Source organism: Myxine glutinosa, chromosome 7 (assembly GCF_964187855.1).
Source record: "Myxine glutinosa chromosome 7, kmMyxGlut1.1, whole genome shotgun sequence".
Taxonomy (NCBI): Eukaryota; Metazoa; Chordata; class Myxini; order Myxiniformes; family Myxinidae; genus Myxine; species Myxine glutinosa.
This window is the reverse complement of record NC_136267.1, coordinates 78,865,595-78,887,719: the sequence shown is the minus strand read 5'-3', so window position 1 is coordinate 78,887,719 and position 22,125 is coordinate 78,865,595. Positions and strand designations below refer to the sequence as shown.

At 40.5% G+C, this 22,125-nt stretch overlaps 1 protein-coding gene across 3 annotated transcripts in view; it reads left to right on the top strand.

Moving 5' to 3' along the window:
* Positions 1-22,125, top strand: part of LOC137416824 (zinc finger E-box-binding homeobox 2) — a 157,573-nt gene that overhangs the window by 123,581 nt on the left and 11,867 nt on the right. For all 3 annotated transcript variants that reach the window (XM_068102479.2, XM_068102481.2, XM_068102480.2), the window contains 3 exons: positions 1,621-1,788; positions 6,917-7,131; positions 7,509-7,617. In XM_068102479.2, coding sequence (XP_067958580.2) covers positions 1,621-1,788; positions 6,917-7,131; positions 7,509-7,617 — 492 coding nt within the window. The remainder of the gene's footprint in view (positions 1-1,620; positions 1,789-6,916; positions 7,132-7,508; positions 7,618-22,125) is intronic.

The following is a 22,125-nucleotide window of genomic DNA, read 5'->3' as shown; positions in this document are numbered from 1 at the left end:
CCGCGTGAGTCTGAAGTCTGAGACCGAATCTGAGAGCGATCGGGCCCATGTCCAGGGAATAGAATAAGACTGTCTAAGGCTGCCCTGTGTACTTTTCCTTCCTCATCCTTGTACATTCCTTTCTTTTCCTCTTCTTTGTACATTTGTTAATAAATTCCTTGTTCTTCCTGGTTTCTCCTTCATCCAATCGTCCTAGTCTTTTCTCCATTGGGTAAACGTGGCACGATCCCAACCGCTATAATCGGGTTAGCCATTGTTAACAGCTCGGATCGTGAATCGTTATCCGCTCGGCGTTTCCACCTGATATCCGTGATTCGGGCTGGAGTTATTTCCTTGCTTCACGGTCGGTGTTAATAATTAGGTAATAGGACTAAATTCGACTAACAACCCTATTCAACACCGACCGGAAGGAACGTGATAACTTCAGGATCACGTCGGCCAGATAAAGGAGAAGGGGATTAACCCCCTCTTGATAAGGGGAGAGCCGACGTTGGAGATCCGCAACAATATATATATATATATATATATATATATATATATATATATATATATATATATACAGTATATATATATATATATATATATATATATATATATATATATATATATATATATATATATATATATATTCACATACCAACAACAAATACCAACAAAACCCTGAAAAGGAAAACGGTAAAGGTCAAAAAACAAAAAATTGGCAGGAAGTCAAAGTTGTATCAATCTTTTTGTACCAAACTCTCAAAGTTGAACAAAATCCTCTCAGTCATTTCACATTTCCAAGAGTTGATGGCGTTTTTTGCGTGCATCTTTGTATTGGTCCTTCCGCAAGGGTTTTCTAGTTTTAACCACCTTGGAATGAATACTATCATTGTAACTGTGATAAGGCTTAAAGTTTGTTGACGTCTTAAGCTCGAGTTATTCAGAATTTAGTGAACTATATCTGATACCATTAGGGTTCTAGCTACAACAGTATTTGGCCTGAAGAATCAGGAGGCAGGAATTTTTACTTTGGCCAGGATAGCAATACATATATTTTGTGGTTTATTTCTCTTTCAGAAAGAAACGGTTTAATATTCCAAGCTGAGACAGTGTGCTAAATGGCTGAACGTCATCTCCAAAGGATGATATACTCAATAATACAATGTCTTGCCTTTGAAGGTCCAGGACTTCATGCTGTAGTCCGATCCTATTCCATTAGAAATTGAAACCAGACTATACAGCTCAAATACACTCGGTGGTGTTATAGTTAAGATTGTCTGCTCTGAGTCTGGAAGGTCAGCTGTTCAAACGTGACCTTGATGGAGGCACACCGAAGACTTAGAATATATGAGAGGGGTCATACGTGCTGACATTATATGTGCTGCTTTCTTGCTTAACACTTTGCATTTTAAAAGGATAGAACACAGACAAACAACTACAGTTTGTCAACTCTTGTGGAGATTTGATGAGCCTAATGGCCTCCCATTGCACTGAAGTTATTTGTAAGGGAAATCATATTATATTAATTCAGAGGCATCACACTCTCACCAAGATAAATTGCTTGTGGTTTATACTTCATGTATAAATTATTCCATTAGCCATTGTGAGTGTAAAAAAAACCCCATCTTTTTACTCCAGATGACAGAATTCTGGAGGACTACTTTGGGAGGGAATTGGAGGCTGGAGATGAGTTTGCAGTGGGAGAAAGCATCGCACCTTTTCTTATGCAGAGGAACTCATTTCACATGTACTCTGACTTCCCAATTCAAAATGGCACTTCGGAGACGAGCAGTACAGAAGATCACGGTAAGTGAAATCCACAAAATATACCTGTGATGTGCTCCTTACTTGTATTTCATGTCCAGAGACAATGCATTAATACTGTAGCTGTAACAATAGCACATTCGTTTAGTGGACTCATCTTACTATAATTCACCAAATATCCGTCTGTTCATTCGAAGGTACCGCAAAAATGGCTCAACCGATCGCAAGGATATTTTGGGTGGGTATTCCTGGGACCCCTGGGAGTAAAATAGGCTATACGTATATTGTTTTTCCAATTTTTCCAAGTTTTCCAATTTTCCAATTTTCCAGTTTTTCCAAACACGATGGAATAATATTTGCCGATATGAACAGTTATGTGGCTTTTATTGAAATTCTACAAATACTGTTTAGATTTTGATGACAATTATGAACCTGCTGCGAATGCGGAAGTGGACAGATGACGGCAATGCGTGGGTTTGATAATATCCAAATACAACCGTCATTCAATCGTAATGTTAAATCGTTAAACGTTAATTGTGTTAATCGTTTTGTTGAAGTATTAATTGATGATTGGAATTGAGTGAATACAATTACGATTTTGAATTCGTAATTGTATTCACCCAACCGTATGGAACTTCACATCAGGATTTAAATATTTGTTTATGTCACGAATGTTGTTAAAAGTTTATTTTTTATATTAATGTTATTTCATTTGTGATTGGAGTTATGCTGTTTGGAATGAAAAAAGAGATATAGAGTTCAAGTGAATGACGAAATGCCATGACGGTTTCTACTTTCTAAACGTGAATTTGCGGATCGCCATATGCAGATTCGCCATTGACTGGGTATGGAACAAACGTACCCGTTTGTTTGCCAACGGGTATGTTTTTCATGGAAGTCCTTCACGAACTTGCTGTCTGTGTCTGACGTGCGACTGAAGGTGCTACAGGAATGTGGAATTTATTGGTTTCATGCTTTAGCATTCACCGTTTCTGCATTGTCTGATTGCTTCTGGCCTCCCACCCGTGCATAGCACGGGTACCTCACTAGTAAAATAAATAAGAGCTAGCTTAAGCTTCATTTGAAGAACCATGTGTCTCTATACAAAATCTAGGCTCACAGAAGAGTCAGATTTTCATTGGCTTTGTTTGGTTCGAGTGTTATTCATGACTCGTAAAAAGCCCGTCAAAAATGACGGGTTGGAGGTTTATTCGATGGTGCACCCTCGTGAGCGTGCCAAACTCTGAAGCCTCGGCCTAGTGTCAGATGTGCTTATATCTTCTTTATTTATTGCACTACTATGGATGTAAATGAACACTCGTTTTACTCTGCACGACTTGCACATCACATGCAGCGAATTTCATCTCCCTGTGCTTTGTATTTATAGTTATTTTTTTTTAAACGCTTCTGCACACTGCCCTTGAGGTTCAGTTTGCAAGCCACCATCTACAAATCTAACAGAAGAGACATAATTACTCTTTATGGAAAATGTTTTTCGAGTTTGTTTTATCCTTAAAAATAGACGGTAGTGAACCCACATTCATGTTAAAGGTTTGGCCTTTAAACCTACCCTAATGAAGGGGGACAGACATCTACAACTACACAAACTGACTTTGTATTTTATATGGTAGATGATGGACCCTGAAAAATCTTATCAATGTCGAATAAAAATTAATAGTAAGGTCTAATCAAAGCCATCAGCGTGCATGGTACACACCTCCCTAAATAAAAAGTGTTACGCCATTTTTGAACAATGGCCGCATGTTGGGGTTAAACAATCCATGACTGAATGAAGAATAAACTCGTTCTGATATAACCGTGGTCGTCATGGATGGAAGGTCTCTAGTTAAAATTTTAATAGAGCATTAAATGTGTGTTTCCCAATCGCAATGTTCATCTTTTAAGAGTGATTTAAATGTGCGTTTCCCAGTCAGCCGGTTACTGGATTTTGTCACTGCTTGTAGCTGTGATAACCTGCATATATAGCTTATATTTCGTGAAGTTTTGTGGGGCACCCCTGGTGTTACAGTATACATACAGGTAAAATATATTATAAACCGCAAGCACGTATGATTACCTTTTTTCAACAGTCGCTACTGCTGATTAACATTAAAATGAAATGGAGGAAACCTGACGTTCTTGAGGCATTATATGCATATTGGGTCCACCACAGACTAATGGATGCGAGCCTAGATCTACTGTAATCTATACACCTCAGAGAGGATAATAACAGTTTTTGATAAATTTTCATGTTGTAACAACTTAAATTCATTGGAAAAGCATGATTATTCTGCTTCTATTTGGAATAAAGGAATGTCTTAGAATGTACAGATTTAAGGTTAAAATTACAATATTTCCCCACCATGGGAGGGGATACACACACACACCCATCGCAGACCCCACCACACCTCGGTCACTTCACTCCCTCGCACCGCAGATCCTTTCCATTGTACCGCTTTTTCTTCTCTCAATGTTGGCAACTATTGGCACAATTGACACAACAAAATACGGAGGCAAACATTTACCATCCTACTATATAAAATAAGTGTCATACATGTTGTTGCATACAACCAAATGTTGCATACATCTTGGGGTACTCAGCGTCAGGTCACACTCCCAAACCTCTTTAGGAATTGTGAGATGACTTATGATCTGTTGACACCCTGCTGGAGACAGAGGGAAGTACTAGCCATGGCAGAAGATATATTTGCCACACCTCCGCCAATATCCCCTCCTCCTAACCTGCCGCCTCCCACTCCCCAGGCTGTTTTTGAGCAGACGTTTCTCGTTTTAACTAATATAACAACAATGATACAGTTCACGTCCCATTGGCTGACGGCGCAGCTGTGCTGCTGATCCAGCGCCCTCTGCTGGTTATAGTAGGAATTTGGAATTTGGCAAATGTGCTGGCGATAGTTCGCCGACTCTTCACGACGAACACCATGTAATCTTAAATGTTCACTAACAAATGCTGGGAGACGGGATGCCCGTTTAACATCCTTCCAAGGGATGGCACACCAATGTGAAACACTGGGGTGACTGTTTATAGCTGGGTCGGGATTCAAATCCAGGCGAGACAGTTTAGAGGTGAGTGTGTGTATCACTAGGCCATCCAATCAACCAATAACAGACTTTATATTCTGCACAGAGACAACGGGCACAAACTTATGGCAGATCCCAACATAAGACAACATGGAAGAGACCTTTTTCCGTTTACATACTCTGTGACCACAGGTTTAACTAGATGGTATTCATAGAATACTTACCATGCACAGTCAACTTGGTGGAGACAACTTCTCTGTTTTTGAAAGGTTTTTTTCTTTGATCCAATATGGCTGCCAGACCACGTGAGCGATGACATCATAAGTTTATATTCTCTAATATAATTGTTGCATAAATCACGCTCAAAAAATTTCAAACTGATCAGAGTAAGCATTGTCCCTGTCGAATTATGACGTCATAATTGTGGCACCAATGACGTCATTGTTAACAACACCTATTCCACATATTGAGTTCTTTACAATGAGCCACGTTTCAATTTTTTCCCATAGAGCGGTTTTGGAGATACAGAGGTGCAACTTTTTCGGTTTTTCCCAGATGGCGCCTATACCGCATGACCTATGACGTCAAGATTATCATTAAAATATTCTAAAGTCTCTGTAAAATCTAAAATAAAGGAGTCTCTCCTATGGTGAAAATTTCGTGTCAATCGGACCAACACTTGCAAAGAAAAAAAATTCATAATGATCGGATAAGTGATGTATTTGTCGAATTATGACGTCATAACGAAGGCACCGATGAAATCATTATTAACATATCTTATTCCCCATGCGGAATCTTGTGTCTGATCTCAGAGAATTATCTGGTTTTCTTTCTTTTCTCCATGCTCATTGCGGTACAAAGTGACACAAAACAGCAGAATGACTCCTTTTCTCCATTCAAACTGGTTGAATGAGTGATTTTTATATTGCAGGCACCTGCAACTCACCATAGGTGAGTTCAATTCCAAAGTAAAGGAGAATCACCTGCTTGAAATCTAATTATTTCTAACAACTTCTCAAAGGTGCCAATAATATTGTCCGGGCCATTTTAGGATTTCTGTGTGGAGCAAGCTAAGATTTAGTAATTTTTTCAGCTTTTCTTTTTTTTGTTCCATTGCAAACCAAAGAAATACGTATGTGGATACAAAAATATTTTTTAATTTCAACAATTTTCTGGAAGAAATAGTGCATTATTTGAAAAAAGTGCAAGGGCGCCAATATTTTTGGCCACGACTGTATACTGTACATGTGTGTGTGTATATATATATATATATATATATATATATATATATATATATATATATATATAATATATATATATATATATATATATATATATATATATATACATACATACATGTACAGTATATATACACATATTGTAATATATATTTGTTTTATATATATATATATATATATATATATACATACATACATGTACAGTATATATACACATATTGTAATATATATTTGTTTTATATATATATATATATATATATATATACATACATACATGTACAGTATATATACACATATTGTAATATATATTTGTTTTATATATATATATATATATATATATATATATATACATACATACATGTACAGTATATATACACATATTGTAATATATATTTGTTTTATATATATATATATATATATATATATACATACATACATGTACAGTATATATACACATATTGTAATATATATTTGTTTTATATATATATATATATATATATATATATATATATATATATATATATATATTATAAAAGCTTGTGATTATATTTGGAGAAAATGGATATTGTCAAACAATATTTGCAAACTAAATCTTCCTTAAAAGCAAGTTATTCTTTCAATATATGATGGTTTACAGAGGGCAACGACATTTGCAAGAAAGATCTGGTATTTTCCTGCTCAATATTTCTATTTTATAATTCTGACAAATTCGTTGACCTACCAAAGAAAGTAGCTCTGTTACCTAACACCTACTTCATATGCACCTTCTACTTTGTTTTCAAGGTCATTTTTATATATTTCTTAATGCATTATACAATTCCTTTTTTATTGATGACCCAAAGCAGGTCACTCATTTACTATTATTCAACTCAATCCTCTTTTGCCAGCAGAGATAACTCCAGGAACACCTGACTCCTTTGCTCAACTACTCTCTTGCCCATACTGCCAGCGTGGATACCGTCGCCTTGCCTCTCTAAAGGAGCACATAAAAAACCGCCATGAACAGATCCATGATGGGCTAGTGTGCAGCACATGTGGTTGCACCTTCATGTATCGCTCACAGCTTGACAGACACCTTGCCTCACACCTACCTCCATCAGACCAGGTGAGCCAATCTGTGGGCTTTCATTCTATGGAAAGGAGTTTAGAATGTTACAAAAAGACAAAGTTAGGGTTAAAAATAACAGACATGGAATTGTAAATGTTATAGCAGCAGTTATTCTCTTTAGTCTGATAGGAAGAGACAGAGGTAGTGTACTTGTATTTGAGCTCTTTAGCCTAGGTTCAATTTATTGACCAAAGTATAAAATGTCACCTGGTGCTTCCTTGGTATTACCATACTTATTGGTGTTACTCATTCAAGGAACTTGGGACTTACAAGATAAAGTTACTCTCTTGTCCTTAGGACTTTCTGATAACTCATCTCCTGTTTTGTTGTTGAAAACTAGGTAATAACTTGTACCATGGTGGGTTCTAACATAGGCACAAGCTTGGGCCCAGAACGTGGTGAACCGCAAGTTCAAGTGCACAGAGTGTGGGAAGGCTTTCAAGTACAAGCATCACCTCAAAGAACACCTGCGAATCCACAGCGGTAAGTGTGGCATAACACACCACAAGCATGAACTTGGTTGTGGTTCAACACATCCCTTTGGGCCCTTTCACTTCCCTCAACACATCCATATTTGTGTATCACTAAACCTTCCAGCATTTCACAAAATTACCTGCTGCATTAGTATAACATCTCTTTGCTTATTGTATCCACATATTGTCTGAATGCTCCACTGTCACTGCAAATTGGCTTATACCCCTCTGTTACCTTGCTCTTCCATGACATTAAATTTTGTATATTGTACATCAAGAACAATTCATTTCAAATGTGTTTATTAATTATAAGGTAATATTTTGGTACAATAACTGATATGCCTGGTGAAGAAGAAGAATAAAATTAATTTTGTGTTGTCAGAAGCTTAAGGCACATGGTCATTTACACCTAGAGCGGCACTCGGTAGAATGCGTACCTCTGCCAAGCTTAACACTGAACAGTTTACCTTTTGTATCCCACTGATAGGCCGGATCTTCTTCCAGACTTAATCAAAATCTAATCGGCTTGCTCTTGTCACCTACCCAACTCATCCACCAAGTTTTGTCATAATCCATCCACAACTTTTTGAGATATCATGCTCAAAGACAGACAGACATATACTTGTAATAAAAGTAATGCCTCCTGGTCTTTCTCACCAAAACAGGTAAAGATATTCAAACTAGACGGAATTCATAGAATACTTACCCTGCGCAGTAAACTTAATGCGAGCCAACCCTTCTGTTTTAGAAGGGTTTTTTCCTTTGATCCAATATGGCTGCCAGACCACGTGAGCGATGACATCATACATTTATACTTTCTAATATAATTGTTGCGTAGGTCACGCTAAATAAATTTCAAACTGATCAGACTAAGCGTTGTCCCTGTCTAACTATGACGTCATAATTAAGGCACCAATGATGTCATCATTACAACACTTATTCCCCATGCGGAGTACTTTACAATGAGCCATGTTTCAATTTTTTCCATGGAGCGGTTTCGGAGATATGGAGGTGCAATGTTTTTAGATTTTTCCAAGATGGCGCCTGTACCACGTAACATATGACGTCATAATTATGAATAAAAAATTATATAGGCGGAGGCGCTCCTATGTTAAAACTGTGTGTCAATTGGACCATCGGTTGCCGAAAAAATGAATATAAAAAATGCAGACACGTACGTCACATGTATGCACGCCACCACACATGCATATCCAACCGAATGCCTAACCCTGATTTTCGCTTCGTGAGCACAGGGTAATGAAACAAAGCACAGTCCACACCATAGTTCTTCCCACCATTGGTTTTGAAGTATTGTGATTCTGATACTAGAGGTACCAGTGCTAGGTATAGTCAATATGGCAGAGGGAAGCACGACGTTGTTAGTACTGTGGACGTGAAGCGATGGAGATGAGAGTAGGGATGACTGACTGTATATGACTGGAGATTAGAGTTGGGTGCACCATTACGATCTTGAGAGTAAAAGATGGTCAATTGAGTACTGCTACAAAAGACTTGGCTCCGTCAGATTTTCATCTCTTCCCTGAACTTGAGGAACACCTTCATGGAGAACATATTTCTTCCGCCAATGATGTCAAGGCTCTTGCGAAGAGCTGGTTACAGCAGCAGGATGCAAAGTTCGAGCGTGATGGCATCATAAAACAACTTGAACGTTGGCAGAAATGTGTGGACTGCAATGGTGATTATGTTGAGAAATAAATATGTACCATAGTCCGGCAGTGAAACGACCATTTCTCACCTAACCCCTTCTTGCCGGATAAAGTTTTTTTAATGTTGATTATTACTCACAAGGGTTTATATAATAAGTTCCACCTGGATCTTATTATATAAACCCTTGTGAGTAATAATCAACATTTAAAAAAACTTTATCCAGCAAGAAGGGGTTAGGTGAGAAATGGTCGTTAGGGTCAGTACCTCTTACCCTTGGGGAAATTGAAGAAAATGACAAAATCCAAGATGGCCACCATAAAATTCGACAAATCTTCTTTTCTCCATATTATGGTTACTAATTGACATAGAAACGTCATCAAAACATCTTTTTTTATGTTTTCAGACACGAGGAGTCCGATAGGTGTTATGGCCCATGTCCATATCTCATGAAGGTAGTTTCTATGGCCATGTCCGTCCAAACGCCATTGAATATACCAGCCTTGTGATGCATTATGTGTTTGCCATCAACAAAATGCTCTTGGATATCAACTGGTAAGTTCTGTGTTGAGCGCAAATAGTCGAGGGCATATCTGGCATAGTGAATATGTCCCGCAGCAAAAAAAAACAGAGGGATCATTTCCTTCACGCTATCGAGATGCAGAGCCAAATCTGCTTCACGTTCCGCTCGAATGTATCTCAGCATTGTGAATACTAGGGCATGCCCGTACTATATATATATCTAAAATTATATCCCCCCCCTCTATTTACATGAAATGGTTTGGTCCAGCGAACGGCTTGCGTGAACGGAAAGCGAACGGCTTGCGAGTCCGTAAGTCCGGAAGTGACGTCCTCATTTGACTGTCCGGAAGGTCGCATATCGCAGTTACGATGAATCGCAAATTAGTTTTAATTAGTTTTAAAACATAGTTTAACGCCAACATAGTTTGCCAACGTGAAATAAATGAATACGCTCTCAAATGTGCCGTCCGAGGCAGAGTCTGTTCGGCACGTTCGGCACACGTGATAGCTCGCTGCTCTCTGATTGGTTGAATCGTTTTTTGGACATAGCTCGGTAACTACTTGTCCGATTAATATGAAACCTTGAAAAGGCACATCCTCAGGTCCCCAGCAATATACCTGGCAAGTTTAAAGTATATCGGACCCGTGGTTGTCGAGAAACAGCGGTCACAGACAAACAAACACACAGAGATTACTGGAATTATAGATAGATGGGCATGAAGAGACAGTCCACCCATAACTTTCCAGTTCTGCTCTGTGAACTTATGTCCTCCAGTGTTTGGAGAAGGTCAGCCATGCTCTCCAGCTGGAACTTGGAAAACAGTGGACGGAGAAGTTCTTCAACAAGCATTCTGAGGGCTCTGATGTTTTGAGGATATTTCTTGCCGCTCAACATTTTCAATACGCTACCGAATGCAGTGCTTAGAATTTCTACTATACCACTTTCAGCCATTAGTGTACCGACACAACCACAGTAGCTCATGAGCTGGTGCATGCCACCAAGTCTCAGATGGACGTTGCCCAGTTGTCCCTCATTCTCCCACTGGACATGAAGTGCTATTCGGTATAGTTGCTGGTCAGCTGTGAATATCACATATTCTTGTTCTACTTCTTCAGACACCTTCTTGGCTTTCTTCATTGCAAGCATCATCGTAGATGGGTCAGCGGGAAGCAGGTCAATCAAAGGTAGATAAACTACTTTAGTCTTCGGTTTCAAAGTGTGTCCTTGCTCTCGAGACATCTTCGTGTTATAGCCGTTATATTCTGGACAATTGTTGTGTGTGGTCATATCTTGGAAGAAAGCAAAATCATTCGCTTCAGCTCGCCTTCGAGACACATCTTGGTGTGCTAGGAATTCAGCAGAAATTGATGTAGTAGGTTTTCGTGGCATGGGGGGATTCTGTTGGCAATAGTAAGAAAGTCCCTGTTCCTCAACCTCTTCAACAATTGCCTTACTTAAATCTTCTTTTTTGAGTCGTCTGATTGTGTCTTGCACATCCGTCTCATCGCTGGTTGTTGGTTGTGTGATGAGCATTGCCAGTGAATGGGTTGATGATTTTCCATTTGGCGATGATATGTCTGTGTCAAAGTTATCACAGATCACTTGAACTAGGCCTTCTTTCGCGTCTATGATTCCCTGTTGACTTAGGTCGCGAGCTGTAGCGACTGCAGCTGATTTCTTGAATCGGAGGACTTCGTCATAGCTGCAGTTAACACTATAGTCATACATGTGAGCTATTAGTTGTTTTGAGTCCCGAATCAGCACCCTGAGTGCCACCTGGAGATCCGTCGGTCACCATGCTTGTGATTATACTTCCGATCAGCATAGCTGGTAAGGAGTTGGTAAGTTTCGGTGATATTGCTGTCAGTAATGTTAACAGATACAGATTCTGCTGCAGTGTTCACATCAATATGTGTGTTGTAAGACGATTTGTCCCAAACAATGGCTGCACACTCTTCTGCTATTTGCTTGCCTACTTTACCGATGCATGTCGGAACGTCGTCCTCGTCGTCATCCTTGACGAGCTTCAGAATAACAGCAGTGTTAGCTCGGAAGGTAATACTACTCGCAAATCCTGGCGAGGAGAGAACAAGCAGATCTCCAGAGAAATGACTGTGGACAGAAACAACAAGGCAGGCTCTACTCAAGACAGTACCTCTGTGATTAAGGTACTCCTGATGCAACTCAATCGAGTTCCAAATGCGGTTTTTGTCATCGCACAGCACATTTATAATAATATCAAGTGCTAAATCTGGACAGGTACCATCGTCTGTTGTCGATGTGTCATTGTTTTCACGAACTAAGCTTCTGTTTGCGAAGAATCGACTCATACAGTCTCTGTGATATCGTGCTTCCACTGCATGTAGGTCACTTAGGGCACCCTGTACACGATGCTTCACATCTTCTCCCCACTTGTCCCCTCGGGTATCACATTTCTCAATCAAGTAAAGCTTGTAAGGTTTGTCTCTTTGGTCTGAATGTGTTGATCTGCACATATATGCTGGACGCCACCGTTCAGGATGTTTCTCGTCCTTGGTGGCATTACATATGTCGGCACAATATAAACAGTGTTGTAAGAAGTCAAAAGGCGCTGACGAGCAACGTAAACGCTTTGCTGCTGGAACAGTTTCAGTTGTGTTTTCGGTACTTGTTGATGCACGATGGAGAATGGTCGCCAAGTTAGACTTGGATGTGTACTTTGATATGTGATGATGTCTTGTGATATTGAATAGATAAACTTGGGTTTGTTGCAAGCTCACTTTCGAGGCCTTGCCATAAATTGTCTTTGTATATTCTGCCTGCTTGGATGATTGATTGTATTCTGGCCGGTCCTGAGTTGGTTATACAAGGAGACTTGTTGTCACATGCTTCTCCGTAGCGTGATTTAAGTGCACATCCCTCGTCCATGGCTGAACTGAAATGACACATACATAATATGATTGAGCATATGGTGTTTTATAATTTTGAAATCCTTATCTATTACATTTATTGAAATCCCGGAAAGAGGCGCGTCAGAATACACACGTTTCATCTGAAAATACATCGAACGTGCAAGTCATTATTGATCTTATCCCTTTATTAAATATAATTCACGATAGATGTTACTCTTGTCTTGATGTGTCTGTATCACAACTGCAAAAGACATTCATCATGTGTTTAAAAGACTCGTAAATAATTCCTAAATTATTGCATTCTATGTAGCTTATCACTGGACTGTAATTTTCACAATTTCGGCATCCATTCTGACGCATAAATGGCCGCCATCTTGTTTTTCCTGTACTTTTTCATAATACTGACCTCACAATCGGACTCCTCATGTCTGTAATCCTATAAAAAGATGTTTTGATGACGTTTCTATGTCAATAAGTAACCATAATATGGAGAAAAGAATATTTTACGAATTTTATGGCGGCCATCTTGGATTTTGTCATTTTTCTCAATTTCCCCAAGGGTGTGAGGTTTACACCCACCTGGATTTCATTATATGTATCTTAATAATAAATAATCAATAAAGAAAAAAACTTTATCAGGCGTAAAGGGGTTACACCCTCCCACTGCCAGACTACCATGGTGGAACAAAGCTTTATGTTAGTATCTATCTTCGTTTCATTCAAATATCTTTACCTGTTTTGGAGAAAAAGACGAGACAGCATTACTTTCCAACACATAAATACAGACTTGGCATTTAATATGGAATATTTTTTTTGTGGGGGTGAACTTACTTTACAAGATGTCTTAGAACCAAAAGTTAATTGCAATTATGTTGAAATTATTCTAGATTTTGTTAATGTGACCTTTAAAAGAAACAAAAACCACAATTGACATTTCGAAACAAATAAATTGATCCTTGAAAGTGATGTAAACTGATATCGAACTCAATTCATGGACAGTACTGTGTTAAACTTCTGTACGTTTTCCAGAAGTATCTCTTTATTTTGCACATTAGCCAAAAAAAATTTTTTTTTAAACAAAAGTTAAATCACGACTGGGATTACGGACAGTAAAATTACAGTTCAGTACTTCGTGTAACCCCCACGAGCATTCAGGAGAGCACGTACACGTTGAGGCATGCTGTTCACGACATTTGCCAAGATTTGGACAGGAATCGCTTGCCATGCAGTGACAATCGCCTGCTGCAATTCACGCACAGAGGTCGGCTGCTGGTCCAAGTGGTCGATTTGACGCGTTAATTCTGCCCACAAGTTCTCTATCGGATTCATATCCGGGGAAATGGCAGGCCACTCCATATGCTCTACACCATGGTCAGCAAGAAAGTGTTGGATCATGCGAGCACGATGAGGCCGTGCATTGTCATCTTGGAAGACAAAGTTTCCTCGAAAGGCTGCTTGAGCAAATGGAAGCAATGTTTCTTCCAGAATGACCCTGTACTTGAACTGGTTCAGGTTTCCATTCAGAACAACCAGGTCAGTTTTGCCCCCTGCATGAAAAGCAGCCCAAACGGTCACCCCACCACCTCCAGCTTGGACTCTTGGCACTATACAATCTTTGTTGTAGGCTTCATGCACTTGTCTGCGCACTCGGACGCGGCCATCTTGACGATAGACCAGAAATCTAGACTCTTCACTGAAGATCACGTGATTCCAGTGTCCTGGCTGCAATTGACGGTGCTCTCTGGCCCACTGCAATCAGCGCTGGCGGTGTTGTCTGGTCAGGCGTGGCTTTCTCAGGGGATGCCTGGCACGATAGCCTGCTTGAACCAGTCGTTGGTTGACTAGCCTTCTGGATACAGGCACATTTGTCAGTTGCTGCCACTCAGCCCTAAGCCGATTAGCTGACTTGGTACGGCCATTGCGGACTAACCGGTACAGCTGGCGATCATCCCTCCTTGTGGTTTTGCGGGGACGTCCTGGCCTTGGTATTGGAGTAGGGACACCCCTCTGAACATTTCGTTTCAGGATCTTTGACACCTGACCTTGAGTGATGCCATACTGCCGAGCAATAGCACGCTCTTTCATGCCGTAATTTCGTAAAGCCACCACTCCATGACAAACAGCATTGTCGAGTTGACGGACCATCTCCAGAGGAAGCAGCAATAACTTTTGGAGACGTGCAGCAGTTGTTTTCCACTAATACAGAACGTAACAACCCTTGTATACCAGACTGTGAAGCCAATCGTCAAATGCACCTGTCCGTACATTTTGCCACGCCACCTGTGATATAATCCTGTTGTTGACTTCTTGCTGCGACAGACAATCAGTGACATGGTTCTTTTAACAAATAAATCACCAAAGTGTAAACGAAACTCACCAGATTGATATACTGAGTTAAGAAAGTAAACCCAAGTCAAGAAAAAAAAAAGATTCCATATTAAATGCCAAGTCTACACCCCATAACAATATATATGGTTATGGGTTCGGGAGGAGCGTGGGACTCATGAGGGGGTGACTTGGACCCGCTTCCCATCCTCCGATGAACCATGAATAACTCCGTGACCCAGCCGAGTTGCTAAGCAACCACAGCCACCACCTTAGGTGAATAAATCTGGTAGGGTCTCCGTGCCAACTCTCGCGTTGCCTTCCCGGAGATTTAGCCTCTCTCAGATGGAGAACCGTGCTCTCAACTTCCCACTTTTATCTATTTTTTATGTACTGCTGAGCGAAACCATAGGTGGTATGTCGGCTAGACTGGCTCAGGGAATGAATGGTGTTAAAAACCTCCCATCTATTTATTACACTCTATGTCTAAACAATGATGGAAACAGACAATCAAGCAGGTTTGAAAAGTTTATATAGTAATTAAGTAAAAGCATTTATTTACAGGCTATATTCATATGAGGCTGTCAAAAAGAAACGCTTCACCACTAGGACGCAAAGAACTCCTTATACATTCTTATTTTATCTCTATCTAACCACAAGACAGGCGCGCCTTAGTCACTCTGGGAAATTAGAGAGAAAGAGGCAGAGAGAGAGATTAGTTTGAGGCATAGGGTCAGCCTCTCACTCGCCCAACATGAACCAGCAGGCTCACATTGGTCACAAGGTGGTGGGGAGGGAGGAAAGTGAGGAAAGGGTTGGTGATGTTGTGAAGGGTCGCAGGAGAAGTGTGGCATATGCAATGAAAGCACTACGTATGTGTTGAGTGCAACTTCTTGGAGGCTTTCCAAACAGCAACACTTTATATACATATATATATATATACATATATACATACTGTATATATATATATATATATATATATATATATATATATATATATATATATATACATATATATATACATACATATATATATATATATATATATATATATATATATATATATATATATATATATATATATATACAGTGATCCCTCGTTTATCGCGGGGGTTACGTTCCAGAACCCCCCGCGATAGACGAAAATCCGCGAAGTAGCGACCATATTTTTATTTTATTATTTATATATATTTTAAAGCTTTATGACCCTCCCCACACTCTTATTAACCTTTCCCATACTCTTATAAACACTTCCTATACTCTTAAACACTTTTTACACTCTTAAACATACGTAATTTTAACAACATATAAAATTCTAATGGGTACTCACCATTGAAGATACTGTAGCTACCCATGGGTTCCCCAAGCAAGACCAGCATCAGAATCTCCTTGCTCCAGCCGGTGACGTCACCGGCGGGGATCCCCGGCGCGAGAGTGGCTGGTCACGTGACCGCTAAAGCGTGCCGCGCTTTGCGGGTATAATCAGCTACACCTGTTGATCACGTGACCGCCGAAGCACGCCACGCTTGAGAGGCGTGGCTTTCGGTTTCTGGTTGTGCTTTATAATGCAGCCGGATAAACGGGTTTTCAGTGTTCCCGAGTTGGTTTTGAGAATAAATATCTTCTCGGACGAGTTTGTGTCTTGCCCGTCATTTCGTCCGTATCAAGCAAGAGCCCCGGCTCTTCAATACTACAACTTGCGTGATGAAGATGATGATGAATTAGCTGTGCAGTACTGATGACGATGAAGGTGATGACGATGATGAATGTACTGCACAGCCAGAAAGAGCATTACAGTTACCCATTACGTGGGTAACTAGTGCAAATGGAAGCTGCCGCATCTGCGTTTTCCATACGCACGACTCTTTGTCTACCCTTCTACTGTACACTATGTACAGTATTTTATTTCTTGTAATATGTTTTAACTACTGTATTTTTCTTATTTCTTTACGTTTTTTAATTTTTTAGGCTAGAAAATGCTTATTTTACCACAAAAATATTTAAAATAATAGTATATAAAAATACATTTATACCGCAAAATCCCGCGATATAGCGAAAAATCGGCGATATAATTTTACATATACTAGCGAGAAAAACCCGCGATGTACCGAAGCCGCGAAAAGTGAACCGCGATATAGCGAGGGATGACTGTATATATATATACATATATATATATATATATTGTCACGTCCCCGGGGTTAACACCCCAAGAGGACGAATGACTGAAACGAGCTTTAACTCCGAGGCGTATTTCGAACTTGGTGGGATTATCTTTTCGCATGCTCGGGAAGGTTCGAAGTCTTACCTGATCGGACGGCCGACACTGGGTTAATCCGAACCCACAAACAAAGCAACGAAACAAGACAAGAGATTAAAATTCAACAACTAATGATTTAATGAAAATAATGCAAGCACCATAAAAATGTTGAGGTAAAAACTAATAGTAATACGTTAAGGTGAGGGACCCTCCAGGCAGACTCAATTACAGACAAAGGGAGAAATAAAATAAAATAAAATGATTTGGTAATCGGCCGGCACTCAGCTTTGCAGTTCAACCGAAGGCTTGTCGACGTTCTTCGCCTCCAAACCATTGCGCGGGAAGCGCACAAAATGGCACAGAGTCGTGCTCGTCGACGTCCCAACATGAGGTACTTCTCGCGATGCCGATTGCCCTGAACCTCTCTTGTTCAGTCTCTTTCCACAAGCGCACACGAGCCAAAAGATGCACCACTACCCGCGACCAGGCCAGAGCAAAGAGAAAATGTGACCGCCTCCAATGAACACCAGGACCAGAAGAAACTAAATGTGACTGCCTCCATCAAACGCCAACATAAAGAGAGAGACCAAGATGGTGAGACAGTGTCTTTTTCCTCCAGCTCTCGAATGTTCCACCGCTGACGTCACACTCTTTCCAATCACTGAGCTCTGTTCATAACTCCATGGCTTCTTTACCAGTCACGATGCTTGGAGCGTGGCCTCCTTGTTACGAGTCGTCGGTGGGCGGAGTCAAATCTCTGTTCGGGAATGTTCAGATGACGTCGTTCCCTTGCCGATTGGCAAATGCTGTTTCTGTTGGCCCTGGCGGTGTTGTGAGCGCATCCCATTACAGCGCTGTCGTGGTTTTACTGAGCCCTCAATTTACTGGCTGGCCGAATGTAATAAAACGAAAGGGAAGACCACAGTAGGCTAATTACACACTGGGAAATTAATATTTAGCCCTCAAATTAATGAGCACAAAGCCACGCCCATTGTAGCGACATGCAAACGCTCTTACCCGGACAGACGGCCTACATACGTACAGCGAGATGGCTTCTTCGTGGCATACGGAACATTCTAATCCACACATTCTGAACTTCCTTAAGGTATTTCATGCCTACCCCCACAAACGTAACAATATATATATATATATATATATATATATATATATATATATATATATACATATATATATATATATATATATATAATATATATATATTGTTGCGGATCTCTCGAAGCCTGTCGACGTACAGAGGGGGGGGGGGTTAAACCCCTTTTCCCCCTCGGGTCTTCGAGTCCACGAGGCCGAGTCGCCACTCCCGTAGCGAGCGCGGGAAAGGGTATCGGGTCGATTCCACACGTACCTTTGGTACCCACGCTGCCACGAAAACGGGGACTGGACCTCGCACAAGCCAAGCTAATCGAATACGCCGAGCGGTTCGCGTATCACATGACTCGTGCCATTACTTTTATTGAACCCGATTCGAGCGGTTTTATTCAAGCGATGCTAGGCCAATAGATGGAAAGGACTGGAACGGTCAGATAGAAGAAAGAACACGGGTTTATTTATAATGTACAATGATCAGGATAAAGGGAAGGGACACAGAGCAGGCTTAAGCAGTCTTAACTTATCGCCCAGACACGGGCCCACTCACTCACGCAGGGAAAAGGAGGAAGAACAAGTTCGCGTGCCAAATGCGCCTTGAGGCCAGTCGCTCCCGGACAGCTCGCCGGGCGTGGTCCTCCGATGTTCACGGCACGTATGCTGGAAGCGCAGGTAGGGAGATCGGGCGTCTGTGGCCCATCGTCTCCACAGGCGCGATTAACACAGGCAGCAGCAGAGCGCAGGGCACGGGGAGAGTTCGTGTACAGCGACTATAACAGAGCAGATGAATGGGCGGAGTGTGTAGCAGATGAATGGGTGACAATGTCGCAGTAATCAGCGTGTGTTTCTCAGGTGTGTGTGTGTGTTTCTCACTGCTCAATCACCATGAACCAACCACGAACCTTGGGTGACTGACTCTGACTCTCGCTCTCTCGTACTCTCGCTCTCTGACGCAGGGGGCTTGGGGCAGGGTTTTATATGGCCCCTCCCCAGCCTTACCCGAATGTTCCAAGCACCTCCTCTCGCTGCCGTTGTGAGCCACTCCCCTTGAGCTCCGATTGGCTGCTCGCTGCTTACCGGCCACTCCCCCCTGCAGCTCCTCCCTTTGGCCTTGCCAGGCTTGTTCCAGGCCTAGCACATGGCATTTCAGCTCAAAGAACACCCAACTCACTGGCCTGCTCAACGCAAGCTAACACAGGAAAGGAGACTACGCTTACATTTACGAAGAAATAACTGAACTAAAGCGAGGCTACATGTTATGGTGCAACTACCTACGAGGGGGGGGGGGGGGGGGTCATTCTTTATTCACAAAACCGCAACAATATATATATATATATAGTCCAATTATTTTGTATAAATTTCTAAAAAACAAAATCCACTTTGACATTATCGTTTTCCTCATTATTCGTTATTCCACATTATCGTTATTCCACTTTGACATTAAATGTGTCGATCATTGACAAAAATCTCAATTTAATCAATTTTAAAATCAGGCTGCAACACAACAAAATGTGAAAAAGTTAAGGGATGTGATACTTTCTGAAGGCACTGTGTATGTACCGTATATTAAATACTTGACCTCACTACGACATAAACACCATGTAATTCAAAACACACCACCAGGTACCCACCTCGTTACTAAAAACACCTAACCGCCACGTTATAAAAACTACCACACCCCAACGTAACTCAAAACAACTCCCGTTCTGCAATTCAAAACACCTCATCACACGTCGTTACAGAGACAGGCTTGTTTTAACTGAGGATAAGTACGTGAGTTGCTGTGTTGTCATGATTTACACCAATCAAAATACAAACTTTTCTTTCGCAAAAATGCATTCGTAATATTCGTGATATTACATTTTCATAAGCAACTGTAGTAGATGATTTATGTCAAAAAATAATATTATAATTCCAAAATATTTTATTCTCAAAATAATTTCAAAATATTTCAAAAGAAAACACCCTTAGCACATACACGCGGGAGAGGCAGGTGCATACCGGAAGTTTGGTACGATTTCACAAAAAGTTTGAGTAGTTCAGTGACATCACAGGACAACACAAACAAGCGTCGTTACTGAGGAACGGGCTTATTTTAGATGAGGATAATGACTGTACCTGAGTTGCTGTGTTGTCATGATTTACACCAATCATAATACAAACAATTATTTTGCACAAATGTATTTGTTGTGTTTGTGATATGACATTTTTATAGGCAATTTAGGTTGAAGATTTAGGTTGAATGTTTTTTTTTTCAAGAAAGTACCCCTCAGCACACACATAGGGGAGGGGTAGGTGCAGACTGGAAGTTTGGGACGATTACACCTCACCACCACGTAATTCAAAACACCTCACAGCCATAAAACACGTAATAAAAACACCTCACCACCACATAATTCAAAACCACCACATCGTTATTAAAAACACTTCACAACCACGGAAACAAAAGTTTGAGGGAGTCGTTAAGTGACAACACAGACACTGCCCAGATGTGTAGATATATAGATAAATGACTGTACCCGAGTTGCCGGTTTGTCATGGTTTACACCAATCATAATTCAAGCAATCATAATGCACAAATGTATTTGTAATATACGTGATATCACATTTTATAAGCAATTGAAGTTGAAAAAAAAAAATTCCCCAAAAAATCCCCCCCCCCCCCCCAAAAAAAGAAAATTGGAAAAAATTTCAAATAAATACCCTTAGGACATAGCGACGGGAGAGTTATGTGCATACCAGAAGTTTGGTACGATTTCACAAAAGTTTGAGAAAGTAGTTCAGTGACAAGACAAGACAAGACATGACAATACAACACAGGACAGGACAGACGCTGCACAGATATATATATATACACACACATGTCTGCTGTCACATCCAAAAGTTTTCATCATACCTTTCATAGTGTGTAGCAGACGAATGGGGTTTCCCCACATTTGTGAAAGAGGATGTCTTCGCCGAGTGCAATGGGGTTTGAAGTTAGAGTTATCCAGTAGGCAGATGTGTTCATAATGAAAACATGCAACAAGTCGTCAGCAGCAAAATGGGAAAATTCTCGTTTTAATTCTCACATTATTGACGGATCAGTTTGAGATACAGGAAAGCGTTTAGCCAAAACCACAAGAACCTCCTCCCCCCAATAAAGTAAAATCCATCTTTTACCAACTCATATAATCTTTACTTTTTTAACTTCAGATACAGATCTTGCGGTGCATTTTTGTACGTAGAATTAGACATCGCCACCAAATCTCATATCGTTTATAATTCCATACATATTGTTATTGTTGAAAAAAGATTTCCCTCCCATAGTCCAAATCTCTGATGCACCTTGAAATTTCATTAACGACAGCACCTGTTTTCCCACAAAGTTATTGCAAGGTTCATCCCATCATGTAGTGACACTTAAACGTTATCCCAATGGTAACATTACTTTGAAAGTTAATCACGCCCAATCTTGTAAATTCAGCATTTCATTTACAATTGCAGCTCATAACGTTTGATGTCATTATCGATACTAGGGCGTGCCCGTACGTGGGTGCAAAAAAACATGCGTGCAAACAACAACAACAAAAAAAAACTTTCAAACCACGTGGCAGTAACGACCACAGAACCCCCCCCCCCCTCTATTTACATGAAATGGTTTGGTCCATTCGCAAAGCCAAAGCGAACGGCTTGCGAGTACGGTAGAACCCCCCCCCCCCCCTCTATTTACATGAAATGGTTTGGTCCATTCGCAAAGCCAAAGCGAAC